Below are 22,715 nucleotides of genomic sequence, written 5' to 3' on the forward strand. Positions count from 1 at the left end.
ATAAGGTAATTTAAACACATCTATCTTTATACTTAACAGAGACTGTAGTGCAAGTCATGCATAGGTCTTTCAGAGCGTACAAAGATACACGTTTGTGTTTTTGTATTGCACGACCATTAAAAACAAATACATATACTAGATGATATCCACACAGTGTTAATTGTCCACAAATGATTGAATAAAAAATTGAAATTAAACATTTCTAAGTAGTTTATGAGAACACCGAAACCAATGACTGCAGGCATCGAATAAATATAGCCAAATAGTTGGACAAATTATCGAAAATGAAACACAATAATACAGTTACTTGGGTAAACAGGTCGTGTGCTGGATAACTATTTATAATGCTAGAAATACAAGAACAGGTTCACAAGCAGAAAGACGAGCACGCTTCCAGTGCTAAATCAAGACACACAGCAAGTAATAAAACATATTGAGCGAGAAAGTGTCAGAGCCAGAGTTATTTGTAACTTTTAACTATTTCACAATGTCAAAATATGCTTGTAAGTGAAAGTGTGTATACATTTAAGGCCACTGAAGATGTTTCAAATCATCTAACACAAAACACATATGGCACAACATGCTTTCCATCTATTCAGTTATCTTCTCTTTACCCTTTTCCACAGCCAAGCTGTATTTTAGAAATGAAAACATGCACTTCCTGGGTTGTTAACAAATTTATTAACTACTGCAATTTCAATAACATTCTCAGATCAACCCTGTTTCCACACTTCATCTAAGATGCCTACCTAAGAAATGTGTTTGACACAAGAGGAACATCCTTAATGATAATGACTGTTGTTGACACACTTCATAGTTACATATAGATATAACCTCAAAATCATGAACATTTATTACTTGACACTGGCAATTCAGAACTTATTAATGTAGTCTTCTATTTCTTCACACTTCTTTCATTTTTATGTTGCCTCCTTATATCTTTCTTCCTGTACCTTGCGCACATTATCGTTAATTTAAAAAATCTTTTTTCAGTTCTGAAATGCTCTTGCATTATTGCTTCTGTCATGCCTAAGTTTTTCTTTCTTGCTTTCATTACTTCCTCATTTAATTCACCAAAATGCTAACAGTCTCTGAGAATTTCAAATTCAGGTACTGACCTTTATTTATTTAAGACAGAGTGTGAGAGAGAGAGAGAGAGAGAGAGAGAGAGAGAGAGAGAGAGAGAGTGTGAGTGTGAGTGTGAGTGTGAGTGTCACTGGGTCTACTTACTCAAATTACCCATTAACAATGATGTATCTTGATTTGTATAGTTGTATAATTTTGTCTTTTACAATGTGCAATCAAGATCTACATTCTAATTTTGTTCTTTGTGGTTCATGCACATATAAAAGCATTACTGAGCTTAAAGTGTATGGACACTCTTAGCATATCCGAGCAGGCAGCAGAAGCTTACAGTACAATGAACTCTTGCAGCTGTCACTCGAGAGAGAAGTGTTTCCATATATAACTTGTTGGCATTCAGTGTACAAAAACAGCATATAACCATCTATTACCTACACAAACCAGATGTAAAGCATTAAAATTGAGGCTTCCATGGCCATTTGCTGATGTATTTCCTAAACAATCATCATCTCTAGACGAAGCCAACTGGAAATGCATTACATTCGGTTCATTACCAGTTGAGTGAGATGTATAGAGATCATGGTGTCACTGAAATGAAAAAAAGTGTTTGATGTGACTGTTCAAAGATGATAAAGTATCCTGTGCAAACACACAACACAGGCTTCAGTGGTTCTCCCAGACAAACTTTGTGTGTCAGAGCACATGGTAACAGGTGTGACATACATCAGCCTAAACAGTTATTTCTCTTTTATATGTTCACAGTGTCCTGCAGTAAGATCTGAAGTTTGGAATATTTCTTTGTGGTACATGCCATAAATGCTACTTGTGGTTAAAAGGTTGTGCCATTGACATTTTCTCAGGAGATTTTTTTTTAACTTTTTTATTTCTCATATCAAAGACATTGAATTAATTACAGTAATTACAAATATACAACAAAGTCATAACAAAAACTAAAGCTAATCAATTTAAAAAACCAAGTACAACACAAAAAACTGAGACAATATAATTATACATGAGAACTTTCCTACTTCAACAGATGATGGCCTTGTGAATATTGAAGCACACTTGGTGCAAGATGATGGACACTGACTACAATTCATGATGGGGTTATTCCAACTGCCTTCCAGTGGGGCAGTGTACAACTGTGATTGCACATGGAAGGTCAGGTATTGTGCCCAATTGTGCTTAACACAAACGGCCAATGGAATATTTATCACATTCTATATCTACCATAACAGTTCCCTATTAAAACTCATAATTAACACGCCAAAGAAATCTGACAGTTATAAATTATTCAATTTAAAATGCTATTCATGTTGGTTTTTTAATCTTTCCTTCACTTGCACATTATCATTAAAAATTGTTATGCTGTTGACATGAACTGCATCAATTACTATGTCACTTCCATTATTATTGTGATCAACACATGGATCCACTGTACATACACTCCTGGAAATGGAAAAAAGAACACATTGACACCGGTGTGTCAGACCCACCATACTTGCTCCGGACACTGCGAGAGGGCTGTACAAGCAATGATCACACGCACGGCACAGCGGACACACCAGGAACCGCGGTGTTGGCCGTCGAATGGCGCTAGCTGCGCAGCATTTGTGCACCGCCGCCGTCAGTGTCAGCCAGTTTGCCGTGGCATACGGAGCTCCATCGCAGTCTTTAACACTGGTAGCATGCCGCGACAGCGTGGACGTCAACCGTATGTGCAGTTGACGGACTTTGAGCGAGGGCGTATAGTGGGCATGCGGGAGGCCGGGTGGACGTACCGCCGAATTGCTCAACACGTGGGGCGTGAGGTCTCCACAGTACATCGATGTTGTCGCCAGTGGTCGGCGGAAGGTGCACGTGCCCGTCGACCTGGGACCGGACCGCAGCGACGCACGGATGCACGCCAAGACCGTAGGATCCTACGCAGTGCCGTAGGGGACCGCACCGCCTCTTCCCAGCAAATTAGGGACACTGTTGCTACTGGGGTATCGGCGAGGACCATTCGCAACCGTCTCCATGAAGCTGGGCTACGGTCCCGCACACCGTTAGGCCGTCTTCCGCTCACGCCCCAACATCGTGCAGCCTGCCTCCAGTGGTGTCGTGACAGGCGTGAATGGAGCGACGAATGGAGACGTGTCGTCTTCAGCGATGAGAGTCGCTTCTGCCTTGGTGCCAATGATGGTCATATGCGTGTTTGGCGCCGTGCAGGTGAGCGCCACAATCAGGACTGCATACGACCGAGGCACACAGTGCCAACACCCAGCATCATGGTGTGGGGAGCGATCTCCGACACTGGCCGTACACCACTGGTGATCGTCGAGGGGACACTGAATAGTGCACGGTACATCCAAACCGTCATTGAACCCATCGTTCTACCATTCCTAGACCGGCAAGGGAACTTGCTGTTCCAACAGGACAATGCACGTCCGCATGTATCCCGTGCCACCCAACGTGCTCTAGAAGGTGTAAGTCAACTACCCAGGCCAGCAAGATCTCCGGATCTGTCCCCCATTGAGCATGTTTGGGACTGGATGAAGCGTCGTCTCACGCGGTCTGCACGTCCAGCACGAACACTGGTCCAACTGAGGCGCCAGGTGGAAATGGCATGGCAAGCCGTTCCACAGGACCACATCCAGCATCTCTACCATCGTCTCCATGGCAGAATAGCAGCCTGCATTGCTGCGAAAGGTGGATATACACTGTACTAGTGCCGACATTGTGCATGCTCTGTTGCCTGTGTCTATGTGCCTGTGGTTCTGTCAGTGTGATCATGTGATGTATCTGACCCCAGGAATGTGTCAATAAAGTTTCCCCTTCCTGGGACAATGAATTCACGGTGTTCTTATTTCAATTTCCAGGAGTGTATTTTAAAGCTCAAGCTTAATAGCACTTTATCTAGCTTAATATTATCATTGCAACTAAATTGTTTTAAACCACAATTTTCCTTCAAAAGCTCCATGATACTTTTAACAGTTTTATTGATACAGTCAAGTTTTGGGATTTAAATTAAAATGTATTCTTTTATGTCGCTTTGTAGAAATGCTTTAATATCTACACAGTGCATATCTAAATCATATCCAGCAGCTAAACCAAATATATCTATGTGAACAGTGTTGGCTTACTGGAGACATACATTTTTTCATAGTGCATACCTTTTGTTTGTGTGCACTCACTGACTACTAGATGTTCCTTGCAGCTGGTAATGTGCTGTAGATTCTTTTTAAGTTTTAAAAATCCACTTGGAGCCTATTACTTCTTTTCTTGTGTAAGAACTATTTCCGATGTTCAATTTTATAATCTGGGCTGTAATTGTACTTTAAATGCCTGCAGTCACTTGTACAAAATTTGCTAAAAAAAACTGCTGCTTCTAAGAATGGCATACGAATCTTGTGTGTCTGGAGTAATAAGACATACAACAAAACATTCTTGGTGGTTTTGGAATTCTTTATAAGTTTCTAAGTGTTCAAATTTGCTGCGAAGATAAAGTATTTTTGTCTGTCTTGAGTGAACTTCATAAACACAATTATTAACCTTTCCAGTTCTACGAAGTTTTTAGAAGTTCTTACTGCATCATTATTCTTTCGAATTACATTATTTAACAGCACATCTTTTGCATTTATTAACTTTTTGTTTGGTGGGTTGAAATGGCCGATATACTGGTAAGCATAGATTTTTTCCCCTCTCTTTTATCTTGTTTACATCTGCTGCTTTTGGTGAACAGACATACGTCTCGCTATGAAACACTTAGGTGCCAATGGCAGGTTTCCTTCTGGTAAATGATTGGTCCAGTGTCATGTCCTTTTAGGCTTTTTTTATTTACGAAATACAGCTTTACCCACAGTACATTTTTCACAATCCTGCAGCAAACAATAAGCATCTAGTTTTTTTACACAGTGATTGCAATATACCTTTCTGCCACTCCATTTTTTTGTGCAAACATACCATTTGTTGATGTATTATTTCTTCATTCTTTACGTTACTTTTTATCTCACACTGTGTACAAAAATTACTTTTTCAGGCTGTCACCTATCGTTCTCAGAAAACATTTAGTGTCTGCAACTGATCCTGCCTCCTCCTCCAGTCCACACAAATTAGAACACAAACATTCTTGTCTCTACTGTCCACCAAGAACAAAACTCATGAAAAATCAATAGTTTCTACATATTTAATGCCGCAGACATGTTTTTTCTGAGATTTTTTAGCAAATCTGACCATATTTATTATAGCTATAGCACGTCAGTCCCCTGGGTACAATTCGTATTTCTGTATCTTCTTGCTCTTCCTCCAATTCCTGTAAAAACTTCATCTCTTGTTATTGTTATACTGTAGTTCACAATGCCATGATCATTGGTCTATAGTCATCAAATTGCCCTGCCAGTAAAATGCATCGTGCCCACTCATCTTTCACTTTAAAGTGTGTTTCATTTATTCCATGCAGAACGTATTTTAGAGACATTTTCTTCTATTGAAGTGCAGCTCTCCAGTCCAGTTGTGGGGAGAGTTTTCAGCAAACCAAATTATCTACAATGTTGTATAAGTCTTTATATATAAGTATTAACTTGTCTCGGGCTTCTTTGGCGGTGTGTTGTTGTGTTCGTGCATGTAAATTGCTAGATTAAATCTCAATAGTAGTTTGGCTCTTGCAGTTTACATTTTCACAACCCCTATTATTTCTTACAAGACACATTTCCACAACTTTTTGTGTTTATTTGTTTCTTAGCACACTCCCGTGTATTGCAGCTCTTCCATTGTTCATTTTTTATATAAGCAGTAATGAATTAAAGGTAAAAGAAGCAGTAAATCATGCATTCTGATGGTGTATCTTGTTAACAGAGATCCAAGCATTTTTCTTTCTTGCAGTAGATCACTGAACTTATGATATCTTTATTACTGTTTAAATTCAAGTGTGTCTTCTAAGGCCGTAGACTGCTGTGTTAAATAAAATGATCAAGGTCTGGAGCAAGTTGTATATAACAACTGTTAACAAATATAGATTCACAAAAATACATTTAAAGAAGTGGAGTCACAGATTCTCAATTCCATCTTCAAATATTATGCTTTCATCATTACATTTCAAAACATACCTTTTAAATTAACTTATTCAAACACTTTACTGACTTCAAAGTTTCAGACATATCTAGTTCCTTCACTATTTTTCCCTACTTATTTAGTTGCACTTGTGGCAGTACATCTATGAGTTCTTTTCTCGTCCATGTTGTGCGTTTGTCTGAGAGACGCTGTTCCTCTAGTCTATCACCGGAGGACAAAAGCATAAGTACCCATATTCTAAACGAAGTCTGGAATATACTGCTGCCTGCATCTGCTTCAGATTGTTTGTTTTGAATCTCTGAGAAAAACTGTTTGGTGAGGTTTCTGTGGCTTGCATTTATATCTCAAATGTTTGCAAAAATGTTTTAGTTTGCAGTTCTGAAGATATACCTCCTCATAAAACCATTCTGCATGGGGCAGCAACATAACCATTGTGCTTGGTACATACGAGCAACTAGCTTACATCAGCCATCTTTCATTCAGGAAGGAAGGAAAGACTGATTATTCATGTCTTCTCCACTTCCTTTATTTTGTTCCCTCTCTCATTTTAGCTCACGGCAATTAAAATTAGCTATAACTAGCAACATTTGGTTGATTAGTAATTATTTGGTAAGTTAAAAGACAATATGCTGTACACACTTAGTAATGTTACCCATGTTCTACAGCTAAGATTGCAACAACTCCTCTTCTACTCCATCTCTGATGACCGTGTCAACGGGAGTTTCCATTCTGGTGTTATCCATAAAATTCACAATCACTGTCAGTAACATGGAACTTGCTTGAATGTTTCTCACTGAACCATTCAGTTATAAAATGCACATCAGGTTAAGAGCCCATTACAACTTCGTACCTCTACAACTGTGTCACACACAAAAAAATGTCAGACAGTTGTCCTGGCAGATGACATACAGTGGTTCTATCTGGTCTGTCATTCTATTCAGATCAGGCTCCGAGAAGAGCTTATATCTTAACATCTTTGATATTGACAAGTGATGATTTGAATAGTGACAGTTCTCTTTTCACTGTTATTGCAATGGACACACCATGGGCACATTTTACAATTCTCAATCAACTTAGCAGCTGACACAATGGTAACTTACAGCTCACTGGCAGTGAACAAATTTCCAACTACCAACAGAGATGAGAAATCACTGGTGGCCATCATTTCAACCAGATGCAGTATTATCATAATTTGAGTTCCAGTGGGTACAATAGTGAAGTTCCTTCCAGCAGTGCATGCTAAATGACTGGGAAATGTTGGAAATATACCTATCCAAAAAGAATTTCCTTACTCACCAAGAATTCCTAACTCGGGAGTCTATGTCTACATGGAGAGTTTGTTGAAAAGTGGTGGACTGACACCTTTCTGGGGTAATCTGTTCGACAGAGAAAAGTAATCTTTAAAAATAATACTCTAAAGAACACATTAGTACTGCTATTAATATATATTTGCAGGAAAATGTTAAGATGTCCTGAAGAACCTCCTGCTTTCATCTGCACCATTTCTTATCACCATACTGCGTAACATTGGTTTTTTGTTTCTGATACTTTTAAAGATTTGTTCAAAATGTTGAAATTGCAAACTAACAGTTAGTTGGCACTCGTCAGGATAAAATCTCAGTAACTCCTTTTCCTATTCAGTAATGGCCTTTTCAATACTGAGCTACAACAGCATTCATGACCTATGTGCAAGTGCAACCACAAGGAGCAGTGCACTGCATGATGATTTTAAAAAAATCAGTGAGACCACTGCACATCACTGATATATTCTTTTGATAAGTGAAGGTTCTCCTACAAACTAACCAGTGGAAGTGTTACACAACTTACAAAAGAATTCAGTATCACCACCAGCTCATGTAACCACATTCTAATATTCTCATAGGCAGATTAACATTATCTTTCATGACAGAGTTTATGCCAACTCTTGGGATAACCATAAGTGTAGCAGCCCTTATCACAATAGGTAATCCAAACATTAAGACTGCAAATGATGATGTGCGGGGAAAATATTATGCAAATGATTTTCCTGCAACTGCAGCACTGAGTACTAATACATTTCTGACAGAAGAAAAACTAAGTGATCAAAGCACTACCCGTATTTGATGCTGAAAAGATTTCTCCGTGAAAAATCGAGAAAAAACAATTCTAAGGAAGAATCAATTTTTGCAGCAAAATAACACATCTGCTCATTCTTTCATCAAATATATAGTGCTGAAACAAAGAAAATGGGACAGCAGCCAATTTTACTCTCAGTAACTGACTTTCTTGATTTCATTCCCACTTCTCAAACAAATTAACACCAAAAGAGAAACAGTTATCACCAATGTATACATCACACAAAATTCAATGCAGCCTCTATTGGTATATGCTGTACACACATTTAAAACTGCACATAGAAGTGGAAAGAGTGCTGCAAAAATATTTACCTATCAAATAGAAATAGTCAACAGGAAACCTAATCGAAGAAGTATTAAGTAATATTAAACAAATTTTATGAAAGTAGGCCTTAAATATTTTCAACATGACTATCATTCAAACTGTCTGACTGGCAATGTAATAGCCATAAATGATTTGAAGAATTCGGTAACATTTGACAGCACTTACATCTTCAACCAATTTCTAAAATTTTGCTCAGAGTTTTGGGAATACAAAGCTGAGCAATCATACAGGTTTCATCGCAATTAGGCTTTAATTTACAGATACAATTTTGAGAAAATGTTATTTGTCTACAAAATATACTGCCAACAAAACATTTTTTCAACTTTAAGGTCTAGTGCATGGGATACGTATCAGATTGGACTAAAATGGACATCATGTTAAAATTCAAGAACAGCTTGAACAGGGGCATGCTAGTAGCACTCTTCCCACACTCCATCTGTGAGTGGACCACAAAAGAAACCTAATATACGTTCCACAATAAAGATGAAGTTAATTTGATACTAGAAACTTCAATAATGTGTACACAGTCAAGATCTAATGAACCAGATATAGCTGCTGTGTTGGAGAAGAGCTACTTCTGTTGCCACAGCAAACAGAACAATTCAGCATGCCACACAACTTAGAATGTAACTGAACCTTATACTAGAAGGTGACCAGTAGCTGCACATTTAGCTGCAGAAGATCAGATGGTCGGTTGGTTGGAATTAAAGGAGTCAAACTCTGAGGTTCATACCGCGTAAGTTAATAAGAGACGGGACTGATCCACCATGGTACATAAAACACATCAGAACACTGTTGCAGAAGCAACGAAAAAAGCATGCCAAATTCAGAACGTAAAATCTCCAAACTGGCTAAGTTCCACGGAAGCTCGAAATTTAGTGCGGACATCAATGTGAGATGCTTTTAATAGTTTCCACAATGAAACTGTCTCAAAATATGGTAGAAAACCCAAAGAGATTCTGGTCGTATGTGAAGTACACCAGTGGCAAAAGACAGTCAATACCATCACTCCGCGATAGCGATGGTAATGTTACCGATGATGGTGCCTCTAATGTGGAGTAACTAAATACAGTTTTCCCTAATTCCTTCACGAAAGAAGACAAAGTAAATATTCCAGAATTGGAAATCAGAACAGCTGTTAGCATGAGTGACATAAAAGTAGATATCTTAGGTGTTGTGAAACAACTAACATCACTTAAGAAAAGCAAGTCTTCCAGTCCAGATGGTATAACAATCAGGTTCCTCTCAGAGTATGCAGAAACAATAGCGCCTTTCTCAGCAATCTCATACAACCGCTCAATTGATGAAAGGTCTGTTCCTAAAGACTGGAAAGTAGCACAGGCCACACCAATATTCAAGAAATGAAATAGGAGTAACCCATTGAATTACAGACCCATATCACTGACCTCAATTTGTAGTAGGATTTTGGAGCATACACTGCACTCTAACATTATGAATCACCTTGAAGAATATGATTTATTGATACATAACCAACACGGATTCAGAAAATATCGTTCTTCTGCAACACAGCTAGCTCTTTATTCCCATGAAGTACTGAGTGCTGTTGACATTGGATATCAAATCGATTCCATACTCCTACATTTACAGAAGGTTTCTGATACCGTTCCTCACAAGTGACTATTAATCAAATTGCTTGCATACGGAGTATCGTCTCAGTTGTGTGACTGGATTCATGATTTCCTCTCAGAGAGGTTAAGTTCATAGTGATAGACGGTAAATCATCGAATAGAACAGAAGTGATATCTGGCGTTCCGCAAGGTAGTGTCATAGGCCCTCTGCTGTTCCTGATTTACATAAATGATCTAGGTGATAATCTGAGCAGCCCCCTTACATTGTTTGCAGATGACGCTGTAATTTACAGTCTAGTAAAATCATCAGACGATCAATTCCAATTACAAAATGATCTAGAGAGAATTTCTGTATGGAGCAAAAAGTGGCAATTGGCACTAAACAAAGAAAAGTGCGAGGTCATCCACATAGGTACTAAAAGAAATACAATAAATTGCACAAATCTAAGAGCTGTCAATTCGACTACCTAGGAATTACAATTACGAGCAAATTAAATTGGAAAGACCACATAGATAATAGTGTGGGGAAGGTGAAACAAAGACTGCGCTTTGTTGGCAGAACACTTAGAAGATGCGACAAATCCACTAAAGAGACAGCCTACATTACAGTTGTCCGTCTTCTGCTGTAATATTGCTGCGCGGTATGGGATCCTTGCCAGGTAGGATTGACGGAGGACATCGAAAAAGTGCAAAGAAGGGCAGCCTGTTTTGTGTTATCGCGCAATAGTGGTAAGTGTGTCACTGATATGATACGTGAGTTGGGATGGCAGTCACTGAAACAAAGGCGGTTTTCTTTGCACAAGATTTATTTACAAAATTTCAATCACCAACTTTCTCTTCCAAATGCGTAAATATATTGTTGACACCCACCTATGTAGGGAGAAATGATCATCATAATGAAATAAGAGAAATCAGAGCTTGAACAGAAAGATTTACATGTTCCTTTTTCCCATGTGCCATTTGAGAGTGGAATGACAGAAGTAGTATGAAAATGGTTCGATGAACTCTGACAGGCACGTAAGTGTGAATTGCAGAGTACCCATGTAGATGTAGAGGTCATCAATCCCTTAATCCTATGTGTGTCAAACCAAGAATAACCCTCAGAAGAAGGATACAAAAGGCAAATCCTGGTAAGCCCAACTACACAAGATACAACAAGAATGAGTTAAAATCAAGGATAAGTAGGAGGGGAATGAAGGGGTAACGTGGGCGTACCACTCTGCCCAGAATGCAGGTGGTGGTCCCCGAAGCACAGTATGCAATTGGAGATATACACTCTGCATTCCACCAGCACAGAAGATCAGTAATGAAAATATACCCTAACAGATCAAGAGCCACAATAGGACTGGCTACATGATGACAAATGTCAAAACTGGGCATGGCTATAAAAGCCAGGGTTCAGAACTGAAAATTAAATTATTTCATTTACTTTTACAAGCAGTATTGCTGACAGTTGAGGACAGAATGGGCAAGACGTAATTTCAGCATTTAATCATGGCCCATCGCGAGTGCCTGATGCAACTGTGCAAGCGTTAGGCTTTTCTTTTGCCACCATCGTAAAGTTATACCACAAGCCTTCGATTCAAGTAATACCACCACCACAAGAGTTAACTGCTATAGCCAATATGTTGACAACAGGGCTCACCAAAGTCACAATTTATGAGAGCATCATTTAATAATTTGAAGTCTGAAACTAGCTGCAAATTTTGGGCAGCAATACCATCTTGAACCACCTCAGTATGAGGCACAGCAGCCACACTTCTAGTGAACAAATCATGCCGTGTGTGTGTGTGTGTGTGTGTGTGTGTGTGTGTGTGTGTGTGTGTGTAGTCTACATTAGGTTGGAAGATGATAGTTTGGTTGTGAGTTGCAAAGTCAACAAATGTGCATTATGATAACCTTTATTTAGTTACAATTACGCTTCTGGCAAAAATCTCAATCCTTCTACTGTGGTCCTGATTTTGAAGTTTTTAATATATTATATATATGTAAAAACGCCACACACAAATTCTGGATAAATGAAGGTCACTAATGAAATCTTGCATATCAGAGGAAATATTCCAGCTGATTGGCTAAAGAAAGAAGTAAAAAATTACAGGAAAAGAGCAATTTAAGTCACTTAGAAATGAAATAAATAGGAAGTGAGGAAAGCGAAAGCAAAATCGCTGCAGGAGTAATGAGAAGACAAGACAAAATGGTTACTGGAAGTGTTGAGTTAGCATATAGAAAAGTCAAAATAACCTTTGGTGAAATTAAAAGCATAGCTGTCAACACTAAGCGTGCAAGAGGAAGAGCATCGTTAACTGCAGAGAGACAGGTGATGGGTGGAAACAGTACACTGAAGGTCTCTATGTGGGAGAGGTACTGTGTGATGATGTAACAGAAGAAGATCCAACATGGAAAACATAAGAGACTCAGTATTTAAGTCAGAGTTTACAAGAACTTTGGAAGATTTGCTATCAGATAAGTTGGATGTAGAGAACACTCCTTCAGAATGTGTAAAATCATTGAGAAAAGTGGAAACTGAATGACTATTCAAGTTCATTTGGAAACTTAGACTTTCAGAAAAGATTACCCACACAATGCTGAAGAGAGAAGGGCAGGTAAGTGTGAGAACTATCTCACAATCAGCTTAAAAGCACATGCACCCAGAATAACAAACAGATGCATGGAAAAGTATACTGACAATGACTTCGATGACTACCAGTTTGGTTGTAGCTTGAGGAAAAGCGACTTAAGACACATTCACTGAATTTGTTAACCTGGAAAAATGTTTGGCTGTTAAAATGGTGTGTGACGTTCAAAATTCTCAGGGAATTAGATGTAAGTTATAGGGGAAGACAAGAAGGAAAAATTAGAATGGAAGGCCACGGAGACAGTGCTCTGATTACGAAGGGAATAGGACACACATGTTGAATTTGACACCCACCATTCAATCTATGCATCCAAGAAGCAATGATAGAAATTTTAAAAAAAGGTAAAGTAAATTCTTAAGGCATGACTGGCTGGGAGCCCCTCAAAGACGGATCTTCAGCTGCCATATTGCAATTTATTTCAATTGGATGCCACTTTGGTAACATGCGTGCCCTTGAACTACACCAGTAATACTACCAGGAAAAGAGAATATCTTCACAACGTTAAGAGGTGAAGGCTAGTGTACAGGCAGACTGAAAAATTTGTGTCTGACAAGACATTTGATCCCATAACCATACTGTTTCCAGGCTCCCACTTTATCATCATCAGACCAACAAGCCCAACCAAAGAAAGGTTCAATGATGAGATTAAAATTTAGGGTGAAAGTAAATCAACAACAACACTTGCTGACAACATTGCATCCTCAGCAAAAGTGAGGAAGAACTGCAAGATATGCTCCGCACTACGAATTGAGGGTAATCCAAAGGAGCACTGAAGTAATGAGGCATAGCAGGAATTAGGTTGGCAATAAACTTAACATCAAAATTGGGGACCACAAAGAAGAAGTAGTAGTAGTAGTGAAGCAATTTTGCAACCTTGGAAGCAAAGGTAACACATGATGGTCAATACTAGGAGGGCAAAGAACAGCCTAACTGAGGCAAAGAGGGCATTTCTTTGCAACACAAGTCTACCAGTATTAGACATCTGTCTTAATCTGAGGGGGAAATTTCAGAGAGTGCACATCTGGAGCATATAATTTTGTGGAAATGAATAATGGATTTGTAGGAAAACCGGAAAAGAAGAGAATCAAAGTATTTGAGACATGGTGCTACAGAAGGATACTCAAAATTAGATGGACCGATAATGTAAGAAATGAGTTTCTTAACAGACCTTGCAAGGAAATACATGGAAAACACTCACAAGAAGAAGGAACTGGATAATAGGACGTGTGTTAAGGCATCAAGGATAACTTTTGCAGTAATTGCGGTACCTGTACAGGATAAAAACTGTAGCTGTAGAGGTTGGACAAAAAACACTGTAGATATTAGGTGGAAGTCCTACTCTGAGATGAGCTGGTTGGGACAGGAGAGGAATTCATGGCAGATTACAGCGAATTAATCAGAAGATTGATGACCAAAAAACAAATGGTGTTTCAAAGCAGTAATAACAATTTCTGCCATCAAAAACTCCCTATTCCCATGGAGTCACACCCATTTGCTAATAGTTCTGAATCATCCATTTGCAATTTTCTAAGTCTCTTATTCTGGCATGTTAATGATTTCATCAGCTTGTGAGCTTGGTATCACGTTGTTTGCTAATTCTGCAATCACAACCCCAGAAGTGTACGTTTGCTCATTTCACATTGCAGGCGACAAATTAGTTTGGGCACAGGAATAAAGTGACTAGATGTTCGAACCTTCAACACATCACTATCACTACTGAATCACCACAATGGTTTGCTAACACTCTAGGGCCACGAGGGTTCCCTGTGTACTCCTCAACTAACCTTACCAAACAGAGCACTTTTTGAGTACTATTGCACCAGGTGTACATTTCCTGGAACCAGCTCCAAGCTGTGTTCATGAGTTGCAAGTCTGAGTTTGGAAGTCTTTGTCACGATGGCTCCCAAATGCTTTCAATGTCTGTGGAAGGCATGTGCCCAAAAAAAAAAAAAAAAAAAAAAAAAAAAAAAAAAAAAAAAAAAAAAAAAACTGCTACTGTCACAAGGCAAAAATAAGCTGTTACCTGGTACCAGATGGGAGTGTGTAATTCAATTGCTCAACTATGTTGAACAAACGCAATATTATCACTATTAAATTGAAACCAGACGTGCAAAAACTGCTAGGAAATTTTTCCTACTCTACGTACCAGGGAGGCAAAACACACTCTTCTGTGCATGTTTACACTGTAGACAAGAGCTCTAACTTCTCCTAGCAGTTTTCTTGTACGAGTTGATCATATGGTTTGAGAGATGTACACAGCAGAACAAGTAAGAGTGGTGGACAAAAAACTGTAATGTTCAGATTATTCACTGTTTCAGAACTTCAGCCTCATGGGAGTTTTATATTCATGTTGACTTCCTTCATTAATCAATTTAGAGAATTCTATTGCAGTACAGAAAAAAATAAAGAAAACTAGTGTGTGTTGTAATCAAACAAAGGTATGATTGACCCTTTCAGCTTGAGTAAGTCATATGATCCTGCAAAATAATATTAAACTGAGGAAAATTTGTTCTTTCAAGGTGCCACAATCACTAAACAAAAAGCAGATATACAATTGTGCTATTTCGTCCCATTTTTGAACAGGAAATGAAACCCGAGTTTGATACTCCAAATCTATTACAAAATGTGTATTGAACCACAGCTCCGGGAAAAAGTGAGAGAAGATAAAAAGTCAACTCAATATTTTAATATTCTACCAGAAATCTCATTGTTGGTACTTTTCAGTCACCTTGTGGGGTTTTCTCCCCTCCAATCTCTACTGGGGTTGAAATAATGAGGTTACTATAGATCTTCCCAGCTGCATCTGCAGTACTAGATGCCTTCAGATCACCATTTAAATTAAGGAGCCAGGTCAGTATACAATGAGAAACATACTGTTAAATAAGATTCTACATGGCAGTATGTGTGAAAAAACATTCCAGAAACTTCTAAAAAATTAAGTAATGGAAAAATATTTTTAGTGTGTGGTGTGTAAAGTGAGGAAAGCTATTATTAATTGTAATGTATGTACTGTAAACACATGAAAATATTGTTGTATGTAAATAACTTAAGACATAAATTAATCAAGAGGAAAATTATGCAATATTATCAGCAGCAGGCCCATTGCCTATTTGATGTTTTATATTGTACTAATATGTAGGCCTAGTTAAGTTGACTTGCCATATATCACACACTGTGCATAATGTAATCAAATGGGGCCAAATTAAAATCAATTGATAGACTGATACATGGAAGAGCACAGTTGATAATTTGTTGACTCTTCCCAAAGAGTCTCTACACACAATGGGGCTCAGCTCCAGGTACACACTGCATAAGTACACAGAAGCAAAGTATGATATAACATCATTCAAGAGAATTCAGAAATTGCATCAAAATATGTGGTATTGGAAGATAGCTGTCATCTATCAACAAAACTGCCTTACAATGGTTGCAAGTGTGGCTTGAATTTATACTATAATTCTTAGATTCAAACATGACCAAGTATCCATACAGAAGATGGAACTAATTTATTCATACATAAAAAACATACATCTGTTGGAATAATCTTATTTAACATGTTTTTATGTATGCAATGATAGTGCCAACTTTGATTTGTGTCACTGATGTGTGATGAGCACTAAAATTCACCTGAAACAAGTTTCACTTTAAGATCAACTGCAAGTCTACTCCATTCTGCTACAAGGATCATTCAAAACGAAGCTGCCAAGCTTAACTTATTCTCTGTGCCTTTCCCTCTCTTATATATGAAAACGTTTATTTCGGTGTAAGAGTATCAGCAAGAACAAACTGCAGTGATAATTCGAAAGGCCAACAGCTCTATCTATAGGCAGGAAAGAGAAGAGCTTCATGAAGGATTTATGAAGAACTTTAGAAAGATTACACTTGCCATAATAAATTTGAATGAATCAATCCTAAATCACGCATAAATATCATTAACATGCTGAACTGCATGTTTATATTTTTTTTACGTAAAACTGGAGAAAAACTACCGACAGTAAAGTAACATTCCGATTCCGAACATCGTTTAAGTTTCAGCTACTCTGGAGACGTAATATCTGCAGATATTAAACCTTTGTTTACAAATAGTGAACACTAATCGGTGCCATGGGTTGGTTCCATTCGTACAAATTAGGTACCACAATAACTAGGTACCACTACAATACACGCAGTCCGCGAATGAAACAGTTAAGATTTTCATGAACTTAGTCCCAGATATCTGCGCTTCTAATGATGAAAATAACGCTGTTCTGAATTAATGACACAGGAGCAATTTCACATTTAAAGGTCTACTCAAGTTCACAAACATGCTGTTGCACAATATAACAGAAAGCCTAACAAAGTGGGGAATCAAATAAAAATGAAGTGTAGTCACTCTGTGGACGAACACACAAAATGTAAGCTTCAGTTACCGACAGAAAGTAAGCTATCTTGGACAAGTTCGATCCCATCGAAGTCTGCGTCAGTGTACTTCTGCTTGGGGTTTCGGTCGGAAATTTTATCGGCTGTAGGTACCATGTTCCATGTGATTTCACCTCAACTTAGAACGATTGTGCCAACTTACCAAACAAATCTTCTTTCTCGTACAAATAAGTTGCTTTCTTATGTGCTCATTTCACAACAAATTCTTAAATCCAAAGTTGCCCTAAAAAAAAAAAACCGACAAAACTAATGATTGATCGATTATATATCGAGCGACTGATTATGAACTAGGAGCGATCAAAAACACCTGGTGTTATTTAGCACTCTAATTTATTAACTTAATCATTGACACTAGAATTACTATCATCATTGAACATTAGGCCTATATAAAGTTTGCAGACTTTTTTTTATATATACTGGCAGGTGGCATCAGTATGCACAATACTTCTCCAAATTTTATTCTTATTACGCCTCTCGAGAAGTCTGCCTAGGACCGTAATAGCATTTTATTTGTTTGTTTGTGTGACGGCTTGCTACCTCCTTCAGGTTTTAAAGGAGGCCGCGCAACTTTTACTTGCATGACACTTCACGGTTGTCCTCCAATCAGCATTTCTGAAAAAGGGCAACAGTTTTACTGTAATGCCTACCATGAATACAAATGACTGACTTCATTATTTAAAAAGAGATAATGAGTGTATTACGCTTTTCTCATTGAGCTTGTTCGCCATCGTCAGGTGCCGGGTGAAATGGTTTACAAAGATAATATTCTGTAGAACGAAACTGAGCGTGCGAGAGACCCCGTTTTGCAGTCGAAGGAATCTTCAAAAGACGCCCCATGTGTACCAGTACGACGATGCATAGTATCATCTTCCAAAACACTTGCCCCAATTTGGCATTAATCTTATCCCTGGACTGATGTCAATAATGAGGGTTGCATTCATCTCAAGCTAGGTGAGTAGAGCCCTTCGTCACAGTGACGTAGGCAAGCGTCATCAAAAGTTTCACTAGTCGTCCTGTCGACTGTTGTGTGAATTCTATAGGGTTCTCCTCATTTAGCACGAGATGAATGCTACCTGATGATGAGTCTTGGTGAAGGACTGCACAGGCGGCACTACGGCTTTTAATTCCGTCAAAAACCACTCCTGCTCCTCCTTCCCTAAATGTGGAGTGATATATCCATTTCCTATCCCACGGAGGAAATACCTGAAAATGAGAATAAATAAGATTACTGGCAGCTACTGACTTCAGGCATTTTGATTTCTCTGAAAGCAATAATTCGTGGAAATATGATATGAAGTGACAAACAAAAAATCACAGTACCATTATTATTATTTCGAGGCACAGAGAATGAAATCAAAGTGAATGTGAAAAATGGCAAATAAACAGGAACTTCAGTAAAACGTTAAACGTGAGTAGAATGTATCAGAGGGAAAGTGTAGGCCTAATAATTAGATACCCAAAAATTTGTGAAACAGAAAATGTAAAGCACATTTACACAGTTAACGAAAACTTTCACATGCATCACCACCAGCACCTCGCAGGTCAGTCTACTGATGTGTGGAAACCTATCGTAATAAATAAGTTACGAAAACGATATGGCGCATCATATTATGCTCCCTCCATATAGGCCTACAGATGGCTGTGATTTTGCCAAGTGGCCAGCGAAAATTTTCACTGTCCTTGTCATGTTCCAGAATGTGTATTGCAGCATTAGATACAGTAAGGCAATTAGATTTTTTGAGTCATAACATTTCTTCCATTTTGTGAGGATTAGTTATGAAGACTGTTGGTGACCACTGCGATTTGCCCACAGACGTGGGATCTACGAAACGATCAGCTGTGTACTATGAAATGATCTGCATCCACTGGTTTGTGTAGTAGCTGTGATAGTGACAACAATAAAAACAGTAATGTCAAGTCGGGTTCCATAGGCATGACTTTCTGAAGGATGCCATACACAAGCAATGGATCGTAGCAATCCATTACCTCGGCAACCAATTGCTTCATAGATTGCAATTGTGTGGGCAAATCACAGTGATCGGTCGTTGATCGCTGGTCGCTTGGTTGGTTGGTTGATTTGGGGAAGGGGGACCAAACAGTGAGGTCATCAGTACCATTGGATTAGGGAAGCATGGGGAAGGAAATTTGCTGGGCCCTTTCAAAGGAACTATCCCGGCATTTACCTGAAACAATTTAAGAGAAATGACGAGAAACCTAAAACAGGGTGGCCGCAAACGGGTTTGAACCACCATCCTCCCAAATGCGAGTCTAGTGTGCTGACCACTGCGCCACCTCGCATGGTGTTGGTCACATGGAAATCCCAGGCAATCGGGTGTATTGAATGCGATCCATGAGCACAGTATGGCTGCCAGGCTGATTAGCAGCGGTGTGTGGCAACATATCTACGACCAGTTTCTCTAGTTATTAAGCATGGTGATGCAGTTACATTTCGTGTCATTTTGCCCACGTTGAGTAGCATTTATTGATATCCAGGGACAACAAACTACTCTGACAAGTGAAGTGGAAGCCAGAGTTGTCACTTATATTAAGAAGTAATACAAAAGACGCACCCCGATTTTTCAGTAATTAGCGTTATGAAGCTTGTGCTGTGGCAGTAGAATTGGTCGGAAGTTCATAGTCACTATTCAGTGGACTCCATCTTATGATTTTAAGTTATTTATGAAATAATAATATGCATTATTAAAAACTTCAACTTCGAAGTAGACTGACTTATTATGTACTTATTGTACTGTAATGTTAAGAGGATATTCCAGTTTAAATGTTAAGTGAGAATCTATTATATAGTTGTTCTCAAATTACCTATCGTTACATAAGATCTAATTCTCCTCCATACAATTTATAACAACGGTTATGGTAATCAATAGAGCTGCTATTGACAACATTTCTATTGACACATTGAGTAACTTTGTAAACATTTGCAGTTAAAGTATAAGATTAATGAATAAATAAGGAAATTAAGGATTAATAAATGTTAAACGAATTGTACTGACACACTGAAAAGAAGTACACAACCCATTTGGCGTCACTGAGAAATGTAATATATTCTGTAAAGTAGCCTACAGTTCTCAAGAAAAGCATTTCAAAGTAAGTTTAATAAATTATAATTCTCATTTATTTTAAATTAATGTTTGGCAAATATTTGTATGGACATGGAAATCAATTGTGACTGCTGCTAAACACTGTAGTTCATTTTCCATAGCCAAAGTGATGTTCATAATACTGACTAAAACCGCCTGGCAAATCACTCTGAGGGATGTCGAGGCGAGCGACGGAGTGCAAGCGATATTGCATGCAGTGGATCGCTGCGATCTGTCGCTCAATGTGGGGCTATTTACACGTTCATCCCCCCACCACCACACTTACATCATTACCGTTTCCAGTCATCAGAAATTGGAAGTGCTACTTACGCGACTTTCAAGATGGCGACGAGTGAAATTATTCATGCAGTTGTTTAGCAGCTTCTAGCCAAAGAGCTTATAGTGAAGCCGATGAACAACAATCAGACATAATGAATGTTGGGTATGGAAAAGAGCACTCATAGGGTTTGTTTGGGAACATACAGGACACTAGAAAGGAAGTTATCTGTTGAGGACGACGTTTCGTTCGAAAATCACTTTCGAAAGAATATAGTCCATATGGAACTCTGTTTGACACATATTTCTGGCATGCTAGCTCGAATTAAATTACAAGTAACATTGAAATGTCTGTCAACTGGAGATAGTGCAATATGTATTGTATTCCAAAAATGTAAATTTTTATTTATCTACAATACACTGAAGTTACACCAGAAAGTAAGGTTTTTGTTTCAACAGTTCAGCTTTGTTTTCATTTTCAGGATTAGCCAAGCTTCTTATATGTCGTAGGTGCAATAAATACTGATGTGGTACTTAATTTTGCAACCAAACTTTGTATTACTGTGCAGAAAAATCATTACCCAATGATAGCGTCAATATGAACACAGTTTATACTCCATCGATTTTAATGAGGGTCATGAGTAGTTTTAAATCTGTAAAGTCACAGATACATTTTCATTTGACCATAATATTTACACTCAATAACTACATCAAAAAATTATTATCATTACACTAAATTAAAAAATATCTTCGTGGTATCGACTGTTGTGAAGAAACAAGGCTATACTCTCAGTTACATCACTTTTTAATCCATTTTGTCACTTCAGACGATGCTGTCTTACTCAATTACAAATATGTGATTATAAAGATTTGCTGAACGCTAGAAAGATGTTCCTGTCATGCTGCTGGAGAACAATTTACCACTTTAGAAAGTATTTTTTTACTTAGTTGAAGACTTTACCTATTATTCTGGCATGACACTAATTTTTCACAGAAACAAAAATGTGATTCTAGATATGTGCTGTCAAATGCACCAGAGCAGATCACCCTATGACCAGTTGCTGAAGCTCATAGGTGACAGTGGGAGGAAGCTACATTTTGCAAGGAAGTAGAATGTCTTTCAACTTTCATGACTACAGGTGGAAGTTGTCATGTCAGTGTGTAAGTTTGTTGTTTCCACATGTAAGATGACCTACACGAGTGGAGATGGTGGTGAGGGGGATGCAGATGTAAGAAATTATGTCTATGGAAACCGAGGTTTAAGGATGTCAGTAAGGAATAAAAATGACTAGCGCAAGAGATATGATATGCAATAATAATACAAGAACGCTTATGAATCTGAAATTAAACTCAGTAAAATAAAGACATAGAATATCTCATTTAAGTATTCACTTCAGCTGTTACACAGGTATAACATCTGCATTTCTATACTGGGAAAAGTAATATGCTAACTTCCAAATTAGTTCACCTCACTGATTCATTCATCCCCAAATTAATCTCTACACAATTTAAAACATTTCCATAAATACTGTGCTGCTACAGTTACATTGTTCCAGTTATAGTAATGAAATTTATCCAGATACATACTTTTGTCTTTAGTAAATTAACAGTTGTTTCTAGAACGGAATATAGATTAGATACTGAACAAAATAAATCATAAAATGTATAAATTTCTATGGCCGCTGAGACAATGACTCCCATCCCAATATATGAAAATAAAGAGCAAGTTAATAAGAAATATTAATGTCTATTCTCTTTAAGGAAATTCGAGACTGTTCACATTATAAATTAAAAACAATTATACCTTATCGCTTGATGAACAAAATATAAACTTAGGGGCTATTGGACCAACATTGCGACTAGACTGAAGCCATCCTAGTGAACAGAAACTGGTATCAGGATAGACATCAGTCTACGGGGCTATATTTTAAAATATTTTATTCAGCACTACTATTTTCAAGGTATGGCCCATTTTCATTTCCATCTACAACAGATGTGGATACATGGTTTTCATCTCATCATTTTAAAATGCAGTCCGTTGGAATGATATGTTTCTTGTGTTGCCTACCCAGAAGAAAATGAGAAATCACTAAGTTGTTCTTAAAGGACAGAAATTAAAATTA

General features: G+C 38.1%; 1 protein-coding gene across 2 annotated transcripts in view; it reads right to left on the minus strand.

The window, feature by feature from the left end:
• LOC124776304 (sodium/hydrogen exchanger 9B2-like) overlaps positions 1-17,323 on the minus strand; it is a 101,226-nt gene extending 83,903 nt beyond the window's left edge. For both annotated transcript variants that reach the window (XM_047251233.1, XM_047251234.1), the window contains exon 1: positions 17,209-17,323. In XM_047251233.1, coding sequence (XP_047107189.1) covers positions 17,209-17,314 — 106 coding nt within the window. In that variant the 5' untranslated portion in view covers positions 17,315-17,323. The remainder of the gene's footprint in view (positions 1-17,208) is intronic.
• Between the last annotated feature and the right edge of the window lie 5,392 nt (positions 17,324-22,715).

This window comes from Schistocerca piceifrons, chromosome 2 (assembly GCF_021461385.2).
Source record: "Schistocerca piceifrons isolate TAMUIC-IGC-003096 chromosome 2, iqSchPice1.1, whole genome shotgun sequence".
NCBI lineage: Eukaryota > Metazoa > Arthropoda > Insecta > Orthoptera > Acrididae > Schistocerca > Schistocerca piceifrons.